The sequence below is a fragment of the Scyliorhinus canicula genome, chromosome 11 (genome assembly GCF_902713615.1).
Source record: "Scyliorhinus canicula chromosome 11, sScyCan1.1, whole genome shotgun sequence".
NCBI lineage: Eukaryota > Metazoa > Chordata > Chondrichthyes > Carcharhiniformes > Scyliorhinidae > Scyliorhinus > Scyliorhinus canicula.
This window is the reverse complement of record NC_052156.1, coordinates 85,738,039-85,758,199: the sequence shown is the minus strand read 5'-3', so window position 1 is coordinate 85,758,199 and position 20,161 is coordinate 85,738,039. Positions and strand designations below refer to the sequence as shown.

Genomic DNA, 20,161 nt, shown 5'->3' with positions numbered 1-20,161 from the left:
AATACCAGGAATGGAATGTTTCCTCACTTTGCACCCAGTGTCACCATGGCCATTCCTAGGTCAGCCACAGTGTGGGCATCTTTAATTATTTTCAATGCCGGTCTGAAGAGGTGCTATGTGCTATGCACTCAAATCCATGAGGAACTGGGTAGAGAATGCGTCAAACTAATTTTACTCAGGCATTTAACCAAAGAGAGAAAGATTTAATCAGATTGCCTTCAAACCAAGTTCTAAAATGAGAAAGAACAATTTCAAACCTCACTGGAGCACACAGTACTCCAATGTATTTTTGTTGTCGTTTATTGTTACACAATTATATCAAGAATTACACAGAGTATACCATTCAGTCCAACTCATAGTCAGTGCTGGATTTTACACTCTATGACTCTCGTCCCATTCCATCTGCCTTATTTCAGTCTTTGGCATATCTTTCTCGCATGTGCTTGTTTAATTTCCTTCTGAAAACATTTAAATTATATGCCTCAACCACTACCTGTGAAAATGAGTTCCATGGTTTAATCGCTCCTAATTTTCCTATTGGAAATATTAGCAACTATCTTGCAGTTATGCCCCCTCGTTTTACACATATACCCTATTCAATCTATTCAGAATTTTAAAGACCTCCATCAGGTCTCCTCCAAGTGTTTTCTCTTCTTAAGAAAATCCCCATTACATCTTCCCCAATCGCTGATACAATCCATGCAAATCTTTATTTTGCATTTTCTCTATTCCTTCTAATTCCTTTTTATACTATGGAGGCCAGAACTATGTTACTACTCAATTTGCCTCCTGACCAGGGTCCCAGTCAGGATTAACATCACTCTGATACTTTTGAATTAGATACTGATAGAAATAAATCATTTGGTGGCATTTTTAATTGCTTTGCTGACTTATTTTTGATAATTTATTCACCTGCATGCCTAGATCCCCTTTATCTTTTACCCCATTCAGTTTTTTATTTTCTATGCGATAGGTGATGTTTCTGATTTTCCAACCAAAATTGACCCATTTTAGAGTACATTGTCCACATTAACTGTTCACGCTGCAAGTCTGCTAATATCTAGTATTATGGGCAGCATGGTAGCATAGTGGTTAGCACTATGGCATCACAGTGCCAGGGTCCCAGGTTCGATTTCCAGCTTGGGTCACTGTCTGTGACGTTCTCCCGATGTCTGCGTGGGTTTCCTCCGGGTGCACCGGTTTCCTCCCACAAGTCCCCAAAGACGTACTGTTAGCTGAATTGGACATTCTGAATTTTCCCTCTGTGTACCCAAACAGGTGCCGGAATGTGGCGACTAGGTGCTTTTCACAGTAACTTCATTGCAGTGTTAATTTAAGCCTACTTGTGGAAATAAAGACTATTATATTATATTGGTATCGTCTGCAAATTTTAACATTGTGTTACTTGTTCCTAAATTCAAATCCAATTCACTTTAGTTTCCGACCATTATTACAGAACAATTTGTGCCATAATTCCTAACTAGCGTCGGAAAGTGTGGCCCGCAGGAATTACAAAAAATAAATTCTTGTTTCCTGCCCCCGACAATTATGCTGACACTTCCAGTGGCCGGAGCGGCTTGGAGCCTGTATTGACAGACTCCTTGTATTGAAAGACTCCCAGCACAGTCCAGCTCTGGCAGATTCAAGGAGGCCATGCCTTGAATTTATTGACTTACTATTACACCCAATATACAAAGGTAATCAGTACAGCAGAATCCATGAGCCTGGAAGCAAATGTGCACTGTAGCCCATCTATACTCAATGTCTTGTGAACGTTTAGTCCATTCATCTTTCTTCCCCCCACATTTTGAGGGGTGATGTTGCCAATAGGAGACAAGTTCCATGTGAGCCCAGTTTGGCTTGCAACAAATCTCCAGAATGCAACACAGAATGTAATCCTCCCAAAAGGATAGTATTTCCATACTTGTCATGAAAGTCAGGACCACTTTTATTGTGAGCCTGATTTGTTGCAATTTGGCAAATGCTCCATAGCTGCAACACTGACTCTGTAATACGGATGCATTTTCTTCCTGTTAAAAGTTGCTTTAATTCAAGAGTGACATTTCCCCCTCTTTCTCTTGCTTCCTCCTTCTCCATTGGTTGGTTTGAAAAGTTTGACAACTTTAAGAAAATCCTTACAAAAATACACAACGGTTAAACCTTGATGAGAGTTAAGAGGGGCCAGACTTCCTACCCTATCGCAGCAAGCAGACATTTACTATGTAGTGATGGTATGCTCTTGATCACTGCATTAGCATCCATAAAGCAGATAAGTTTAAAGGGCCCAGTGAAATTGACAGACCTGGGACAAGGTAAGTCTGTAAGGTTACTGGATAGGATTTGGGTAGTCGGGGCTTGGGGGCTGGGGAGAGGTGGAGTAGTCAGAGGTCGCGGGTTGTAGGCTTGGGAGTAAAGGGATCAGAGGAAGGTGGTATCTGGGGACAGTTGGGGTGAGAAGAAGGGAGGTCAGTTGTGAGTGAGGGTAAGAGCTCGACAGGGTCGTGCGATCTCGGGGCAGGGTTCTGGTCAGGTCCATGGGTCGTGGGATAGGGTGGGGTTTGGCTTGGATGCAGTTAGGTCCGTGGGTCAGGGTGGAGGTTCGGTTAAGGTCCTCGGGTCAGGTCAGGTCCATTGGGGGGGTCAGGTTGGGTCCATGGGGGCAATCAGAGGTCGGTGGGCAGGAATCCTCAAGGGGTTGGCTTGGGGTGTTGCAAGGTTGGGGGGGGGGGGGGGGGAGGGGGGCAAGAGTCCAGTGGATGTCAGGTGTCGGTCTGGGTGTTTACAATAGTACCCAGAAGTTAGAAGAGGAATTAGTTTTCAAACATTTTCTGGGTAAATATTGGTGTAACACCGGTGGAACCATCCAAACTTTGTGATTTAAAGCTCATATTTGGATGGTTCCCTGGGCAGGGCAATTGTGCTGAAGAGATTTGCACTTCTGTTCACCTGGGAATGTCCGAGAGGGATTCCCCATCGCATCTTTGGGGTATTCCCATAAATCCGATGCTAGGGAGCCCGGAGGTCACAGCTTGTTTTTATGATCTGGATTGCACTGCCTGAAAGGATAAAGGAGGCAGATTCAATAATGGCTTTCAAAAGATAAATACTTGAAGGGGATAAATTTGTACGACAATACAGAAAGAGCAGGATAATCTAAAGAGCAGGATAATGGAACCAATTAGACAGCGCTTAGAAAGGGCAATGGATCAAATGGCTTCCTTCAGAGCCTTAAGACTCAAAGATTCGATTTTCCTCGCTCTCATAGATCAGTCCCCTGCCACAACTCCTTAAGCCCAAAGTTAGGTTAAATGTGCTATTAATATATATGTACTGAATGGTGAAAGTGAAACAATTTCTGTCCAAGGAACTCACACAGCCAACTATCCAAGATGGTAGAAAATATCTTCAGTTTGCTGATGTCATCCATTTCAATAAAGGATAGATAATTGAAATGACGTGTGTATCGTAAAGTAATTGGGTTTCTTCCTCCACCCGGTGGCCCCATGGCACACACAAAGTTGATATCCAATAGCTGCCTAAACGTTCCTGCAACAAGAGGTCATGTGCACAATATAAGTAAGCAAACCAATTTGATTCAAAATAACATCCAAGGATTCCTAACAGTTTAAAGCTTGCAAAACTGCTATCTGATCAGATTTTAACTTTTTCCAAACCTCCCCAGCTGCTCTTCTCAGAAAAGACGATGCCTACTCTGAGGGTCCTTCCTGTGTATTCCCTTATTTCCCCTTTCTTTTATTTTAACATTATTATTTTTGGTCCATGGATGACTAATGGACATGTATCTTTAAGTCAAGCAGGATTAATGGACATGCATCTTTAAGTTAAATAACAGAATTCATAATAATAATCTTTATTTGTGTCACAAGTAGGCTTACGTTAACACTGCAATGAAGTTACTGTGAAAATCTCCTCGTCATCCCACTACGGCACCTGTTCGGGTACACTGAGGGAGAATTCAGAATGTCCAATTCATAGAACAAGCACAACTTTGGGAACTTGTGGGAGGAAACTGGAGCACTCGGAGGAAACCCACCCAGACACAGGGAAAACGTGCAGACTCCGCACAGACAGTGACCCACGCCGGGAATTGAACACAATTAAGGTGGGGATCGACCGCCTGAAAACAAGGCTGGAAGCTCAGAGCCAGGCAATCCAGAAGATGGAGGAGACAGTGGGAGAGCACGAGGAGCAGCTCACCTCGATGGCGGCCGAGATGGGGGTGATGCGTAATATTTAGAGAAGGTGGAGGACTTGGAGAACCGGTCCCGCAGGCAGAACCTGAGGATCATGGGGCTGCCGGGGGGCAGCGAGGGAGCGGACGCTGACTCGTACATGGCTTAATAAGGGGGTGAAATGCTGTACCTGGCTCACCTCTGGGTGACCTACAATGGCCGGGAGCTTTATTTTATATGCCCTGAACTGGGATAATGTAGAGTTCATGAGGCGGGTGTTGGGGAAGATCCCGGACCTGGACTTCCACCGGTTGATAATGGAGGGAATTTTAACACAAATTTGGATCCAAAGTTGGATCGGTCGAGTCCGAGGTCGGGGAGATTATCGATGGCGGTGAAGGAACTGAGGGGGTTTATGGAGTGAGGGGAACTGAGGGGATTTATGGGGGTGTGTGGATCCATGGAGGTTTGACAGGCCAAGGGCGAAGGAATTCTCATTTTTTTCCCACGTGCACAAGGTACTCCCGAATCAAATATTTTGTGTTGGATAGGAAGTTGCTGGCGGGGGTGCTCGGTTTGGAGTACTCGGCAATTGTATTTCCGTCCTTGCGCCGCATTGGGTGGACTTGTAGGTAAATCGGGGGGAGGGGGGCAGTGCCCACAGTGGAGGTTGGATGTGGGGCTGTTGGCAGATGAGGTTTGTGAGTGGGTGAGGGCTGCCATTCGGCGATATGTGGAGTTGAACGACACGGGTGAGGTTTTAGCCGCCACGCTATGGGAGGCATTGAAGGCAGTAGTAAGGGGAGAGTTATTTTGATACGGGCACACAGGGATAAGACGGAGCGGGCGGAGATGGCGAGGTTAGTGGAGATGATCTTGCAGATGGATAGGAGGTATTCAGAGGCCCCAGATTCAGGGTTGTTGAGGGAGCGGCAGAAACTGCAGATGGAGTTTAGATTTTTATCTACGGGGAAGGCAGTGGGCAGTTGAGGAGGGTGAAGGCGGTTTATGAATATGGGGAAACGTCGAGTAAGATGTTGGCACATTAACTGAGGAAGCAGGAGGCAGTGAGGGAGATCAGAAAAGTGAAAGATGGGGGGAACAGGGGAACATGGTCTTGGATCCAGTGGGGGTGAATGGGGTATTTAGAATGGAGGGACTCGGGCGGGATGGTGGGGTGTTAGGTATTTTGTTGAGTTTGTTAGTTGCAGCCCAGTTGGTTTGTTTTGATTTGTGATTATGTTTGTTGTGTGAATATATAAATGCCTCAAAAAATATTTTTAAAAAGAAAATTAACCAGTTGTATTTTTTGCAAATTTCATGAAAGTTTTTGTCATAACGAAACAGTAATTGTGTTTACATTTACAACCTGGTGACTGTAATTATTGGACAGCTGAGGGCCAAAGACTTTGAGTATTTTTCTAAGGATTATTTGTTAATTGTGTTGTGACTCAGGGACGAGTGGGGCTGGAATTGACTGCGCACTAGCATGGGGTGTTGTAACACTAGTCTATCTTCAACAGTGGTTGCCAAACCACTTTGTAAATACTTTTGTTGAATCTAAGAGGGTGACTTTAACCCAACCCCCCTTGCGAAAATGGGCAGGTATGCAATTATAATTGCCATCAAAGGTTTTGGGCTTCCTTCCGGTCCCATTCCCACCTGCACCTACCTTAACCGGCCCTTATTTTTTTTTTCGGTGGCTGCAGTTGGTAACACTTGGAAATAGGGCCCTTTGATACCATTAGGTCCCCCATGGAACTCAACCGCAGACTGAGTAGGGCAGCTGCTATGGCTACGCTGCTCAATAACACCCATAAGGAAAGCAGACAATTTTTTCAACTGGTCAGGCTGGCATTTATGCTCCAAATTAATTTCCTCCCCAATTACTTCATCTCACCCTGTCAACATATTCTTCTGTTCCTTTCTCCCTCGCATACTCAGCAACTCTTAAATACATCCAAGCTACTTGCTTCCAACAGGCCATGTAGCAGCGAGTTCCATATCCTAAACACTCTCTGAATAGTTGGTATCACTTCCATCTCCCCAAATCCTGGTCCATTCTACTTGGCAAAAATTCGACTAATCAGAGTCAATTTGCCAACCAATCAGCATCCTTTCCTCTTGCAGTATAAATTGTTGTTCATTTAGAAATTTGGCATTCTTGCATCTGTCCAGATGAGTGCAAGGTGAAAAGCTTTGAAAGCAGTCTCTTTTTTCAGCAATGCTCAAGTTCTGTACTACCAACATTCCTTGCATGTTACATAGATGGTATTCAGTGAACATTTTCTGCTCCATGACCCCTCCCTGCCACCTTTCACGCCTAAAGCTGCAGGTTTAAGAGTGGGGAAGTGAAAACCCTTGGCCAGTCAGGGTTTGTCCTGTCGAAGGACAAATACATGAAAGAATAAAAATATAAATTTCACAGGCATACCTATCATTTTCCTGTCATACCAGCCATGGTGATCCATCCACTGCCGCAATATTTCAATAGGAGGCTGGGCTCCATACGTCTCGAGAGCCGGCATATTCAGGTCATCAATGAAAAATATAAAATACTTTCCAAGTGGTGGTCCATACACACCTTTGCGTCTAATAACAAAAATTATAAACAGTCAGGAACATGAATATTACAGAAGAGTAAAAATAAACACTCCTGGCTGAATCTAGCCTCAAGTCAATTGGAAAGATCAAACAGAACTGCTAATTCATCTTTTACCTGTTTTTCAATACATCCCCCAACACTTTCAAGCCCAATGTTCTAACTTGCTGCAACCATCTGGTGGTATGAAAACTCCAACAATGTTTCCTGATAACTGTCCCGTATCGGACAGAGGATGGACCTGGAATCCAATTGCGCTGCACCCTCACAGTGCCATAGTGTTTAATATGATGGGCACACATCATGCACTGATGGTATTTCCATATCCTCATTTTAGACCATCTTTGTAAAATTGGGCTGTGTTCGGTCTATGTGTGACCTACCCAGCAAGGGCCACTGCAGGCTGCCATCAGAGAGGTAAGTTATAAAGAACTTACCTTAATGTGGAGCTGGGAGGTGCAGTGTGCTCATCCCTGCTTCACACTAAATACATGGACAGCTGTTGGCCACTGCTCACCACTTGCCCTTAAACTCAATTGCTGCCTGCATGCCTGCATCGCTCACTTTGTCACTCTCCTCCCTTTCCCAATCATTTATCCTCACATCCTCCCTTTGGACAATCTCCTCATTCTGTTTATCCCTCCCTTCAAGATCTAACGAAAGTCTGCTGCCTGTGATATAGCAGTCCGAAATTGAAATCCTCTTTACTGACAAGCTGTTCAGAGGAAATTGGCAGCTCGCCGGTCTGATGTAAATGAAATCTGACGCCCAATATCAGGTGTGCCTTTGGCTTATCCATTCAGAAATGTTTTTAAGTCAGTATCTTTATCCTGACTATTTCAAGGTCTCCTTTGTATAGACTGGCCAAGATAATCTGGCCAATGTATTGGCAAACTATTGGTGTCAGGACATCTACTGGGAACATAGACAAGGTAGTATGATGATAAAACTGCCAGCTAATGAACTGCTTCCACTGAAACAACATGCTCACTGACCTCACCAAAACTCGCAGCAGCTGGTGAAAAATGTATTTTTAAACCTATTGGTCTTAAGTATTTAACACCAGCTACAGAACACAGGAGCTCAATATCAAGTCACCATCCCTTAAATGGCACCTCTGCATCCTCTCATGAGCAATAATATGCTTCCAGTGATGGAACAATCAAAAATGAAACAAAAAAGTCATATGAGTAATAATGGAAAATAGTTTGGTGTGCTGGAATTGCATCAGACTGACTAATAGATAAGTCAATACTGACAGACTTGTAATACAGTGAATAATAATGCTTGGATCACATGCACACTAATCCATGAACAATGTATTCACCCTCTGTATTCTAAAGTGGTGACGCCAGAAAATATTGGAAAATCTATTGTCCAGTTGGTGATCTATGATTTTTGAAACTGTCACTTGTTCAATTACTCATTCGGCTGGCAGAAGCTATAGAACTCTTCCAGTTTTACAGCACTGAGAGCTGTTTATCTACAAACTCACCTCTTATCGAGTTTACTGTCAATGAAGTCCTGTGTTTGATTTGCAGATGTACGGGCCGAAAATATCAGAAAATGAGAGATATAATCGGGGTGCATCTTTTTAAGAAGCTTGTCAGAGATGGTGAGGGTCTTTCCCGTTCCAGTAGGTCCAATGCACAATACCTTATGGGGGAGAGGGAAAAACAGCACTGTATTCAAGTCTATCGATTTAAAATAATGATAATATGCCACACATTACCCTGTATGATTTTAGCATAGGAATGTTTAATAATTTAACAGAGGAGGAATTAATAACATAAGCTCATTAGGATAGTTTCTAGGCGTTTTCTCTTTTACTGAAAATAGTACAGAAACTCGCATCACCTGAAGGTCTGAAGAAAGTGCGTTGATTAAAAACTAGACTGAGTAACTGATTTTGCAGATTCACAAGTAACTTGAGGCCATGCTCATTATAATGTCCAAACTGAGATCGATAGATTTCAGTTAGGCAATGGTATTGAGGATTATGAAACAAAAGCAGGTCGATGTTGTTAAGTTTCATATCAGCTATTAACCCATTCCACCATTCACTTAGCTTGAGTGGCAAACTGTCCCTGTGCTCCTATAATAATCACTGGAACTTTTTACTGGGGCAGAGGCTGAGCAATATCAGACCAACTGCTGGTGGTGTCAACCAGGAGGTGCATCATTGGGCTGTCATCAGTTTGCAGGGTAGGAGTAGGTTTCCAGCAGGGGCTACAGGATTTCAGATTGGTGTGTGGGGCTTTTGATGTCCTGTGTCAAGGGACGCTTGGTTGTCAGCTGGTGGTGCTCTTTGAGGAGCATGATTTTTCTTGTGGACATCAGGAAGGTCAATGCATAAAGAACAAAGAAAAGTACAGCACAGGAACAAGGCCTTCGGCCCTCAAAGCCTGCGCCGACCATGCTGCCCGGCTAAACTAAAATCATCTACACTTCCCGGGACCGTATCCCTCAATTCTCATTCTATTCATGTATTTGTCAAGATGCTCCTTAAACGTCACTATCGTCCCTGATTCTACCACCTCCTCCGGCAGCGAGTTCCAGGCCCCCACAACCATCTGTGTAAAAAACTTGCCTCGTACATCTCCTCTAAACCTTGCCCCTCGCACCTTAAACCTATGCCCCCTAGTAATTGACCTCTCTACCCTGGGAAAAAGTCTCTGACTATCCACCCTGTCTGTGCCCCTCATAATTTTGTAGACCTCTATCAGGTCGCCCCTTAACCTCTGTCGTTTCAGTGAGAACAAACCGAGTTTATTCAACCGCTCCACATAGCTAATGCCCTCCATACCAGGCAACATTCTGGTAAATCTCTTCTGCAACCTCTCTAAAGCCTCCACATCCTTCTGGTAGTGTGGCGATCAGAATTGAACACTATACTCTAAGTGTGGCCTAACTAAGGTTCTATACAGCTGCAACATGACTTGCCAATTTTTATTCTCAATGCCCCGGCCAATGAAGGCAAGCATGCCGTTAGACCTCTTGACTACCTTCTCCACCTGTGTTGCCCCTTTAAGTGACCTGTGGACCTGTACACCTAGATATCTCTGACTGTCAATACTCTTGAGGGTTCTACCATTCACTGTATATTCCCTACCTGTGTTAGACCTTCCAAAATGCATTACCTCACATTTGTCCGGATTAAAATCCATTTGCCATCTCTCTGTTTTGTTATTCTCTTGATGTAGCCTAAGCTGCTGCCTTGATGTGCACTCTGACAAAGGAAGGTTCAGACTTGGAGATAGCTTTAACACATTTATTAAACTGTTAACGATTCTCCTACTTGGATTCAACTCTCCTGTTAATCCTGCTGTAGCTACTCAGACTGGCGAACCAGTCTTCTGCAATCCACGTGGTGGGTGTGATGTGTTTCACATTAACCCTGTCTGTACTCACTAAGTATCTCCACTGGAAAAAGGAAGATCATGTGTGCTGTGTCCTTTTATATGGGTTAGTGTAATGCCCCCCTGTGGTAGTGTCACCTCTGTGTGTGAATGTCCATTGGTTGTGTCCTATCTCACTGGCCTATTGGTTGAATGTCTGTGTGTCATGTCTCTGGTTCTCCCTCTAGTGTCTATCTAGTCTATGTGTATTTACGTTAACCCCTTGTGTATTTACAGTGATGCATATCACCACATCCCCCTTTTTTTGTGTTACATATTTTCTGTACGGTGTTAAAGAAAATTGAACAAAAACAGGTAGATAAACGATGCTATGTACAAGTCATGATAACAGTGATCATTAAACAATAAGTCCAAATCATATGCATGAGTCCAAAATTCATTAATTATTATGGTCGAGTATCTTTCTTGTTTGGTTGGTGAGGTGGTGATGTTGATGGTGACATTGCTTTGTAAACGCCGTCAGTGTCCCTGTGCGTAAGGAACCAAGAAGTGGTCAAATCACTTAATTGACTGATTTGGAGTCTTTTTTTCCAATGCTTATGGTAGCAACTCTTGATGGCAGCTGTCCTGAAAGCTGGGTTGCCTGTTGGTAGTGTAGCAAACGTAAATTGGTAAGATGCATCGTCCTGTCATGGTCTGTCATTGTACTGAGCTGAGCAGTAACAGTGTCTCTCATTTGCAGAGTTGTACCATGTCGTACCAGCTGTAGTTCCATTGTTGTTGTCTTTGTCGTGCTTGTTGTCGACATTGTTGCCTCTGGTACGCTTTGTGTCGTTGTCTTTGTTGTTGTTTGTGTAGATTTTGTCGGTGAGTTTGTTGCGCTCAATGACCACACCGAGTGGATTATACGAGTCCTTCAGACAGTTACTCGTGTCAGCGTCCTTTGTGGCATCTTCTGTTTCCTTGAGCGTGCCGACACTGAGTTCGCGGCGCTCCCCGTCTGGAGTCATGTCCGGCTTACATGAATCAGCTTTGGCTTGTCGATACTCCACGTCCGGAGTCAAAACATTCAAGAATGCATTTGCTTGTGGAGAGGCTCGAGCGAATGAGGTTTGAAGCAACGTGCTGTCACCGGAGTCACCAGTAGTCTCACTATGATTGTCGAGTGCTTCTGTACACACTAGCTGAGGTCTGTCACATTGCACATCTTGTATGGGAAGTGGGATGCCGTCGTCACTTGTCTCACATACAGTGGGTAGAGCCTCAGTGTCTTCTTGTCATTTACTTGAGCTGGATAGACTGTCAGAGGCTTCTTCTGGTGGCTCAAACAATCTGGGTGGACTGTCGTAGTCGCTTTGTAGTTCACTGGAGCATGGTAGACTGTCATAGTCTTCTTGCTGTGCACTGGAGCGTGGTAGACTGTCAGTCTTCTTGCTGTGCACTTGAGCATGGCAGACCTGCATCATCTGCTGCTGGTTGCTCAGAGGAGGTTGCTAGACCCTCATGGTCTTGTTCATGCAAGGACTGCACTCTGGAGTCTTGCGTTCCTTCCATCGTGGAGTCTGTGGAGGCTTGTGTCACTCCCTCTGTGGAGTCTTGCAGCGTGCACTGTGTGGAATCATGCTTTGGTCTCGCTGTGGAGACTGTCATCACTTTCTGTGTGGAGGCTGGGACCCTTCGTGGTGCGTGGACCACACTCTGTGTGGAGTCGGGGATTCTTCGCGGTGCGTGGACCACTCTCTGTGTGGCAGCAGGCCGCTCTCTGTGGGCTTGTACCGCTCTCTGTCTCTTGGCATCTGGCCGCAGCATGATCCTGCACTCACGAGTCGGGATGTCATAAATGCTGGGCTGAGGATTCCCCAATCTGAAGAACTCGTCGTCGGGGTCTTCAACGTACAAAACCTCTAGTTGCGGTTCATACTTGGTACAAGGGTAGCCACCTCCCAAGATGAAATCTTCGTCTGACTCGTTATCTTCCAAGACCATATCATCTTCTAGGGCGGTGTCTGCTGCATGTTGCAGGGTTCTGCGGAGGTTACTTTCAGCTACTGGTTGAATTTCAGGCATTGTGTTGTCGGTCCAGGTGAAAGAATCGGGTTTTACGGCTTTAAAGCTTTTTTTCCGTGTTTTGGGACATTTACCCTTTAAGTGGGCGTGGTCCGGGGCATCTGACGTCATGAACCCTGCGACGTAGGTCGTAGGAAGCGATTGAAGCGTGCGACGTAGGTCGTAGGAAGCGATTGCGCGTGTGCAGATCGCTGTTCCTTTACTTGGGGCCTTTGTCGCAATTGCACATGCACGGATTCTCGCGCATGCACAAACGGACCTTCCCATTCTGTGCGCTCTTCGCGCAACTGCGCATGTGCAGCACCTTTTCCAAGATGGCTGCAAATCAAAACTGCCATTTGTTGCTGCAAGCCTACCTCGTGGTTGGTTTTGGCACCTCTTTTACCTTTTGTTCTTGTATCTTCCTCGCAGAATTCTTGGAATTTGTCCAGGACTGCCTGGAAGTCGCTCTTGTTTTGCCCCTTTGAGTATTTGAAGGTCTGGAAGATTTCAGCTGCTCTTGGACCTGCGATGGTAAGCAGAAGCTTTATTTTCTCTGCATCCGCCACGCCATCTAGGTCAGACGCTACCAGTTAGAGCTCGAATCTCTGCCTGAACGCACGCCAGTTTTCACTGAGATTGCCTTGGTACCTGAGCTGCTGTGGAACCGGAATCTCGAACATCATCTTGCCTGGCTGCTGTTGCTGGTTGTCACTGTTTGCTGAGTTGTAACTATATGGATTTGAACAGTTCACTCACTGGTGCCATGTTTTGTTATTCTCTTGACGTAGCATAAGCTGCTTCCTTGATGTGCACTCTGACAAAGGAAGGTTCAGACTTGGAGATAGCTTTAACACATTTATTAAACTGTTAATAATTCTCCTACTTGGATTCGACTCTCCTGTTAATCCTGCTATAGCTACACAGACTGACGAACCAGTCTGCTACAATCCACGTGGTGGGTGTGATGTGTTTCACATTAACCCTGTCTGTACTCACTAAGTATCTCCACTGGAAAGAGGAAGATCATATGTGCTGTGTCCTTTTATATGGGTTGGTGTAATGCCCCCCTGTGGTAGTGTCACCTGTGTGTGTGAATGCCCATTGGTTGTGTCCTATCTTACTGGCCTATTGGTTGAATGTCTGTGTGTCATTTCTCTGGTGCTCCCTCTAGTGTCTATCTAGTCTATGTGTATTTACATTATTTACCCTTGTGTATTTACAGTGATGCATATCACCACATTCTCCGCCCAAGTCTCCAGACAATCTAAATCCTGCTGTATCCTCTGACATTCCTCATCGCTATCCACAATTCCATCAACCTTAGTGTCGTCCGCAAACTTACTAATCAGACCAGTTCCATTTTCCTCCAAATCATTTATATATACTATGGACAGCAAAGGTCCCAGCACTGATCCCTGCGGAACACCACTAGTCACAGCCCTCCAATCATAAAAGCACCCTTGCATTGCTACTCTCTGCCTTCTATGACCTAGCCAGTTCTGTATCCATCTTGCCAGCTCACCTCTGATCCCATGTGACTTCACCTTTTGTACCTGCCATGAGGGACCTTGTCAAAGGCCTTACTGAAGTCCATATAGATAAAATCCACTGCCCTGCCTGCATCAATCATTTTTGTGACCTCCTCGAAAAACTCTATCAAGTTAGTGAGACACGACCTGCCCTTAATAAAGCCGTGCTGCCTCTCGCTAATACGTCCACTTGCTTCCAAATTGGAGTAGATCCTGTCTCGAAGAATTCTCTCCATTAATTTCCCGACCACTGATGTATGGCTCACCGGTCTGTATTCCCTGGATTATACTTGCTATCCTTCTTAAACAAACGAACAACATTGGCTATTCTCCAGTCCTCCGGGAGGATCCAAAGATTTCTGTCAAGGCCTCAGCAATTTCCTCTCTTGCCTCCTTCAGTATTCTGGGGTAGATCCCATCAGGCCCTGGGGACTTGTCTAGCTTAATATTTTTCAAGACGCCCAATACCTCATCTTTTTGGATCTCAATGTGACCTAGGCTATCTACACACCCTTCTCCAGACTCAACATCCACCAATTCCTTCTCTTTGGTAAATACTGATGCAAAGTATTCATTTAGTACCTCGCCTATTTCATCTGGCTCCACACATAGATTCCCTCCCCTGTCCTTCAGTGGGCCAACCCTTTCCCTGGCCACCCTCTTGCTTTTTATGTACCTGTAAAAAGCCTTGGGATTTTCCTTAACTTTTGCCAATGACATTTTGTGACCCCTTTTAGCCCTCCTGACTCCTTGCTTAAGTTCCTTCCTATTTTCCTTATATTCCACACAAACTTCGTATATTCCCAGCCTTCTAGCCCTGAATAATGCTTCCTTTTTCTTTTTGACGAGGCCTTCAATATCTCTCGTTATCCAAGGTTCCTGAAATTTGCTGTATTTATCCAATCTTCCTCACAGGAACATGCCAGTCCTGAACTGCTTTCAACTGATATTTGAAAGCCTCCCACATGTCAGATGTTGATTGACCCTAAAACATCCGCCCCCAATCTATGTTCTTCAGTTCCCGCCTAATATTGTTATAGTTAGCCTTCCCCCAATTTAGCACATTCACCCTAGGACCCCTCTTATCCTTGTCCATCAGTACTTTAAAACTTACTGAATTGTGGTCACTGTTCCAGAAATGCTCCCCTATTGAAACTTCTACCACCTAGCCGGGCTCATTCCCCAATACCAGGTCCAATACAGCCCCTTCCCTAGTTGGACTATCTACATATTGTTTTAAGAAGCCCTCCTGGATGCTCCTTACAAACTCTGCCCCGTCCAAGCCCCTAGCACTAAGTGAGTCCCAGTCAATATTGGGGAAATTAAAGTCTCCCATTACAACAACCCTGTTGCTTTTACTCCTTTCCAAAATCTGTCTACCTATCTGCTCCTCTATCTCCCGCTGGCTGTTGGGAGGCCTGTAGTAAACCCCCAACATTGTGACTGCACCCTTCTTATTCCTGATCTCTACCCATATAGCATCGGTGCCCTTTGAGGTGTCCTCCCGCAGGACAGCTCTGATATTTTCCCTAACCAGTAGCGTAACTCCTCCACCCCTTTTACACCCCCCTCTATCCCGTCTGAAACATCTAAATCCTGGAACTTTTAGCTGCCAATCCTGTCCACCTCAACCTGGTCGAGGATAGGAAGCCACTCGAGCTGAGTTGGTCCCAATCTCCCAAAATCATCCTCACAATTTCCCCAGAGGTGGATATCTATCCTGTTTGCGAAGCATCTCCTGAGCCAGTTTGATTCTGCTGTTGGATGGACCAGGACAATGAAGCAGTGCGTAGTGTGATGGCTCAGCTGGCCAAGGTAGTACTCCATAGGAGATTCACTCTTGTCTTTTCCTTGGCTCCAGTGTTCTGGAGGTGTTGCTGGTAGGTCAACGTTCAGTCAAGAGTGATGCAAAGGTATTTTCGCATTAAGTTGTGCATAAGTGGTTGGGTACAGAATTAGACCTGAGAGTTGCCAAGTGCAAGGCTTAAACTCCTGTCTTGGCAGTGTTTGGTTGAAATCTTAATTACCTGAAGAAGGTTTCCAGAGAATTTGGATTTCTGTGAGTGTTTTCCTTAATGTCCTGGAACTCTGTAATCTGGAAAGCTAGGACCAAGTCATCAACATATGCGAAAAGCTATGGGCTGGATTCTCCGTTTCAGCGGCTAAGTGCCGGCGCCATTGGAGCATGTGCGGTCTTTTACACCGAAAAAATTGGCATTAGACCCTCAACGATTCCAGCACCAGTGAGTGGCTAGCACCAGCGCCGACTGAAACTCACGTCTCTCGCGCCGAAATGGCTGCAAATGGCCGGGTCCCGGGCCGCGCATGTGCACAGCTGATGACCTGCAGCAGTCACGCCATACACCATGGCGCCGGCTGTGCGTCAACCAAAGCTGCCATCTGCGACCCAACAGCCCACCCTCTGGCCACCCACCACCAGTACCACCAGCCCTAGCGTTAGCCCCCTGGCCAACGGCATAGATACCGGCTGAGTGTGGTGGCGCTGGACACAGTCCGCAGCCGGCACGACGCGTTCCCGACCACTGGGACCACACGTGTCCCGTGCCGTTGGGAACTCGGCCCAACAAGGGCGGAGCATTACAGGTGATGATGCGCCAACGCCATTGAAACGGCGCGTGTCGCGATGACGGCAATATGGAGGGGGCGGAGCATGGCAGACCAGTATCAAACCAGTCAAACCAGCGCCGGCCCCAATTTTGGTGTGAAAAACCATTCTCCGCCCAATCGCTGATCACGATTTCGGCGTTGGGCTCTGGAGAATCCCACCCCATGTCTTCATGGGAGGAGTTCAGTGCTATATATGTTGAAGAGGGCCAGAGCGAGGACTGATCTCTGTGGAATGTGTCTTGTGAGAGTACCTTTAAGAAATGGGTGTTTGTTACTGCAGTGATGTCAGAGAGTGGGTGGAGCTGGGATGTCTGTCAGCTTTTTACTTTTGTTTTTGAGCAGGCTGCAGGGTGTGTTTTAGTTTCGTTTTCTTGTTGGAGCTGAAGCCAGACCAAACAGATATACTGCTGTTCTCTCTGCCATCAAAAGACAATCTCTTGATCATTTGGTGAATTCAGAATTATAAATGTTCTCAGTAGTGAAGTTGAGCCTGATGTCTTTCTGTTTTGAAGGTTTTTTTAAGTCTTATGTTAAAAGGAAAGCTTAAATCATTACTTAGTATTGTATTCTTTGGGGGTTGTACTTGAATTGATGGTTGCTAAGATATTCACTGTATGTTTTAAAAAGGTTAACTTGAGTTCATAGAATAAACATTGTTTTAATTTAAAAGTACTGTAAAGCTCTGTTTGCACCATACCTGTAGAATGGGCCGTGTGCTCCCCATACCACAATCTATTAAAAGTTGTGGGTCAGGTGAACTCCATGATACACTTTGGGGTTCTCTAAACCCTTGCCCATAACAAATTGGGAGCTCAAGGGGGATAAAAGTCTATCTATTGGATTGGCTTTGTGAACTTAAAGACAGTGAGGGGTGAGCATATCGTGGTGGCTTTCCAGGTGTGATATTCTAGTTTAAGTAGGGAGTGTGTTGTGGACAATGGCTCTTTCAGAGGCTCTGAAGTTTTTGGGGGTGGAGACGGTCACACGCAGTACGTTACGGACAGAGACTTAAAGCAGACTTTTAGATTTGGCAAAAACATTGCAGTTACCTGACAAAATGTGAAAAGTGGCGAAGCATTTAAATTTGCCTGAGATACAGTTTGATTCATTGGAAACGGCAAAAATTCAATTGCAAATTAAACAAATGGAAGATGAGAAAGAATTAAAGCAGCTTGAATACAAAAGAGAGGAAAAAGAGAGAGAGAGAGAGCGGAAAAAGGAAGAGAAAGAGATAGAGCAGAAAGAGAAAGAGAAAGAGAGAGAGAGGAAAACGAAAAGGAGAGAGAAGAAAGGAGAAAAGAGGGAATAGTCCTAGCAGAACAAAAAGAAAGAGAAAGCGAGATACAGATCAGGAAAAAAGATAAAGAAAGAGAGTTTGAACTTCCGAAAATGGCCATGAAACATGAAAGTCAGTTAAAATTGGCAGACGTAAAGGGAAACGTACACTTGGATGATAGTGATGAGGATAGTAAGAAAGAGCGTCAAAGTCGAAGGCTTGCTGGGAATCTTTTTAAATATGTCCAAGCATTGCCAAAGTTTGATGAGAAGGAGGTAGAAGCCTTTTTCATTTCATTTGAGAAGGTAGCTAAACAAATGAAATAGCCACAGGACTTGTGGGTATTACTGATTCAAACAAAGCTGGTAGTTAGAGCTAGTGAAGTGTTTGCATCATGACCGGAGGAGGTATCTGGGACATATGAGGAGGTGAAAAAATCCATCTTAGGTGCATATGAACTAGTGCCTGAAGCCTACAGACAATGATTTAGAAATTTAAGGAAATAACTTGGTCAAACATACATGGAGTTTGAAAGGATCAAACAGAGTAATTTTGATAGGTGGATAAGGGCTTTGAAAATAGACAAATGTATGAAGCTCTCAGAGAAATTATGCTTTTGGAGGAGTATGAAAATTCAATTCCTGATGTCGTGAGAACTCATGTGGAAGAGCAGAGGGTTAAAACTGCAAGATTAGCAGTAGAAATGGCAGATGATTATGAATTAGTTCATAAATCAAAGCTTGGTTTCCAACATCAGTTTCAGCCTGTGAGGGATAGAAACTGGGGACATGAGAAATATTCAAATGGTAAAGGTAAAGGTTATCTGATGGGAGATAATAAGGAGAGTGTACCTCAGATTAAAAAAGAAATCCAGGAGGGTGGAAAAGAAATGAAAAGTTTCAAATGTTTGCACTGTAATAAACTAGACCATGTAAAGTCACAGTGTTGGTGGTTGAAGAAAAGCACTGGGAAGGCTGATGCGGTAACACAGGATAAGGCAGTGGGGTTTGTGAAAGTGGTAAAGCAAAGCCCAAAGGAAGCGAAGGAGGTGCAAAAGATTGTACAGCCTGATCAAGAGGTGATTAATGAGAAGGTGCCAGATGTCTTTAAAGAATTTACTTGTGTGGGTAAAGTTTACTCATTGTGTATCAGGAGGAGCAGGTAAAGAAGTCACAATTTTAAGAGATATGGGAGCTAGTCAACCTTTAATGGTAAGAGATGAGGAGTTATGTAGTTTGGGAAGAATGTTGCCAGAAAAGGTGGTGATGTGTGGAATTCAGGGTGAGAGGAGTAGTGTTCCATTATATAAGGTAAGGTTGGAAAGTCCAGTGAAGAGTGGTGAAGTGGTCGTAGGAGTAATAGAGAAACTCTCTTGTCCAGGAATACAGTTTATCTTGGGTAACGATATAGCTGGATTGCAGGTGGGAGTGATGCCTACTGTGGCTGATAAGCCAGTGGAAAATCAGACAACTGAAGTGTTGAAGGACGAATATCCTGGAATTTTTCCAGATTGTGTCGTAACAAGGGCAGCATGGGTTGGTACCTGGGACTTCGATGTTGTGGCCATTTCAGAGACATGGATAGAGCAGGGACAGGAATGGTTGTTGCAGATTCCGGGGTTTAGGTGTTTTAGTAAGCTCAGAGAAGGGGGCAAAAGAGGGGGAGGTGTGGCGCTGCTAGTCAAGGACAGTATTACGGTGGCGGAAAGGATGCTAGATGGGGACTCTTCTTCTGAGGTAGTATGGGCTGAGGTTAGAAACGGGAAAGGAGAGGTCACCCTGTTGGGAGTTTTCTATAGGCCACCTAATAGTTCTAGGGATGTAGAGGAAAGGATGGCGAAGATGATTCTGGAAAAGAGCGAAAGTAACAGGGTAGTTGTTATGGGAGACTTTAACTTTCCAAATATTGACTGGAAAAGATATAGTTCGAGTACATTAGATGGGTCATTCTTTGTACAATGTGTGCAGGAGGGTTTCCTGACACAATATGTTGACAGGCCAACAAGAGGCGAGGCCACATTGGATTTGGTTTTGGGTAATGAACCAGGCCAGGTGTTAGATCTGGAGGTAGGTGAGCACTTTGGAAACAGTGACCACAATTCGGTGACCTTTACGTTAGTGATGGAAAGGGATAAGTATACCCCGCAGGGCAAGAGTTATAGCTGGGGGAAGGGCAATTATGATGCCATTAGACATGACTTAGGATGTGTTGGTTGGAGAAGTAGGCTGCAAGGGTTGGGCACACTGGATATGTGGAGCTTGTTCAAGGAACAGCTATTGCATGTTCTTGATAAGTACGTACCAGTCAGGCAGGGAGGAAGGGGTCGAGCGAGGGAACCGTGGTTTACCAAAGAAGTGGAATCTCTTGTTAAGAGGAAGAAGGAGGCCTATGTGAAGATGAGGCGTGAAGTTTCAGTTGGGGCGCTTGATAGTTACAAGGAAGCGAGGAAGGATCTAAAGAGAGAGCTGAGACGAGCAAGGAGGGGACATGAGAAGTCTTTGGCAGGTAGGATCAAGGAAAACCCA

The 20,161-nt window shown here is 44.9% G+C and overlaps 1 protein-coding gene across 1 annotated transcript in view; it reads right to left on the bottom strand.

Moving 5' to 3' along the window:
* The window catches only part of dnah1 (dynein, axonemal, heavy chain 1), a 995,196-nt gene that overhangs the window by 433,889 nt on the left and 541,146 nt on the right, over positions 1–20,161 (bottom strand). Inside the window, 4 exon segments of the mRNA XM_038812191.1 lie at positions 1,925–2,030; positions 3,332–3,546; positions 6,628–6,785; positions 8,291–8,451. Coding sequence (XP_038668119.1) covers positions 1,925–2,030; positions 3,332–3,546; positions 6,628–6,785; positions 8,291–8,451 — 640 coding nt within the window.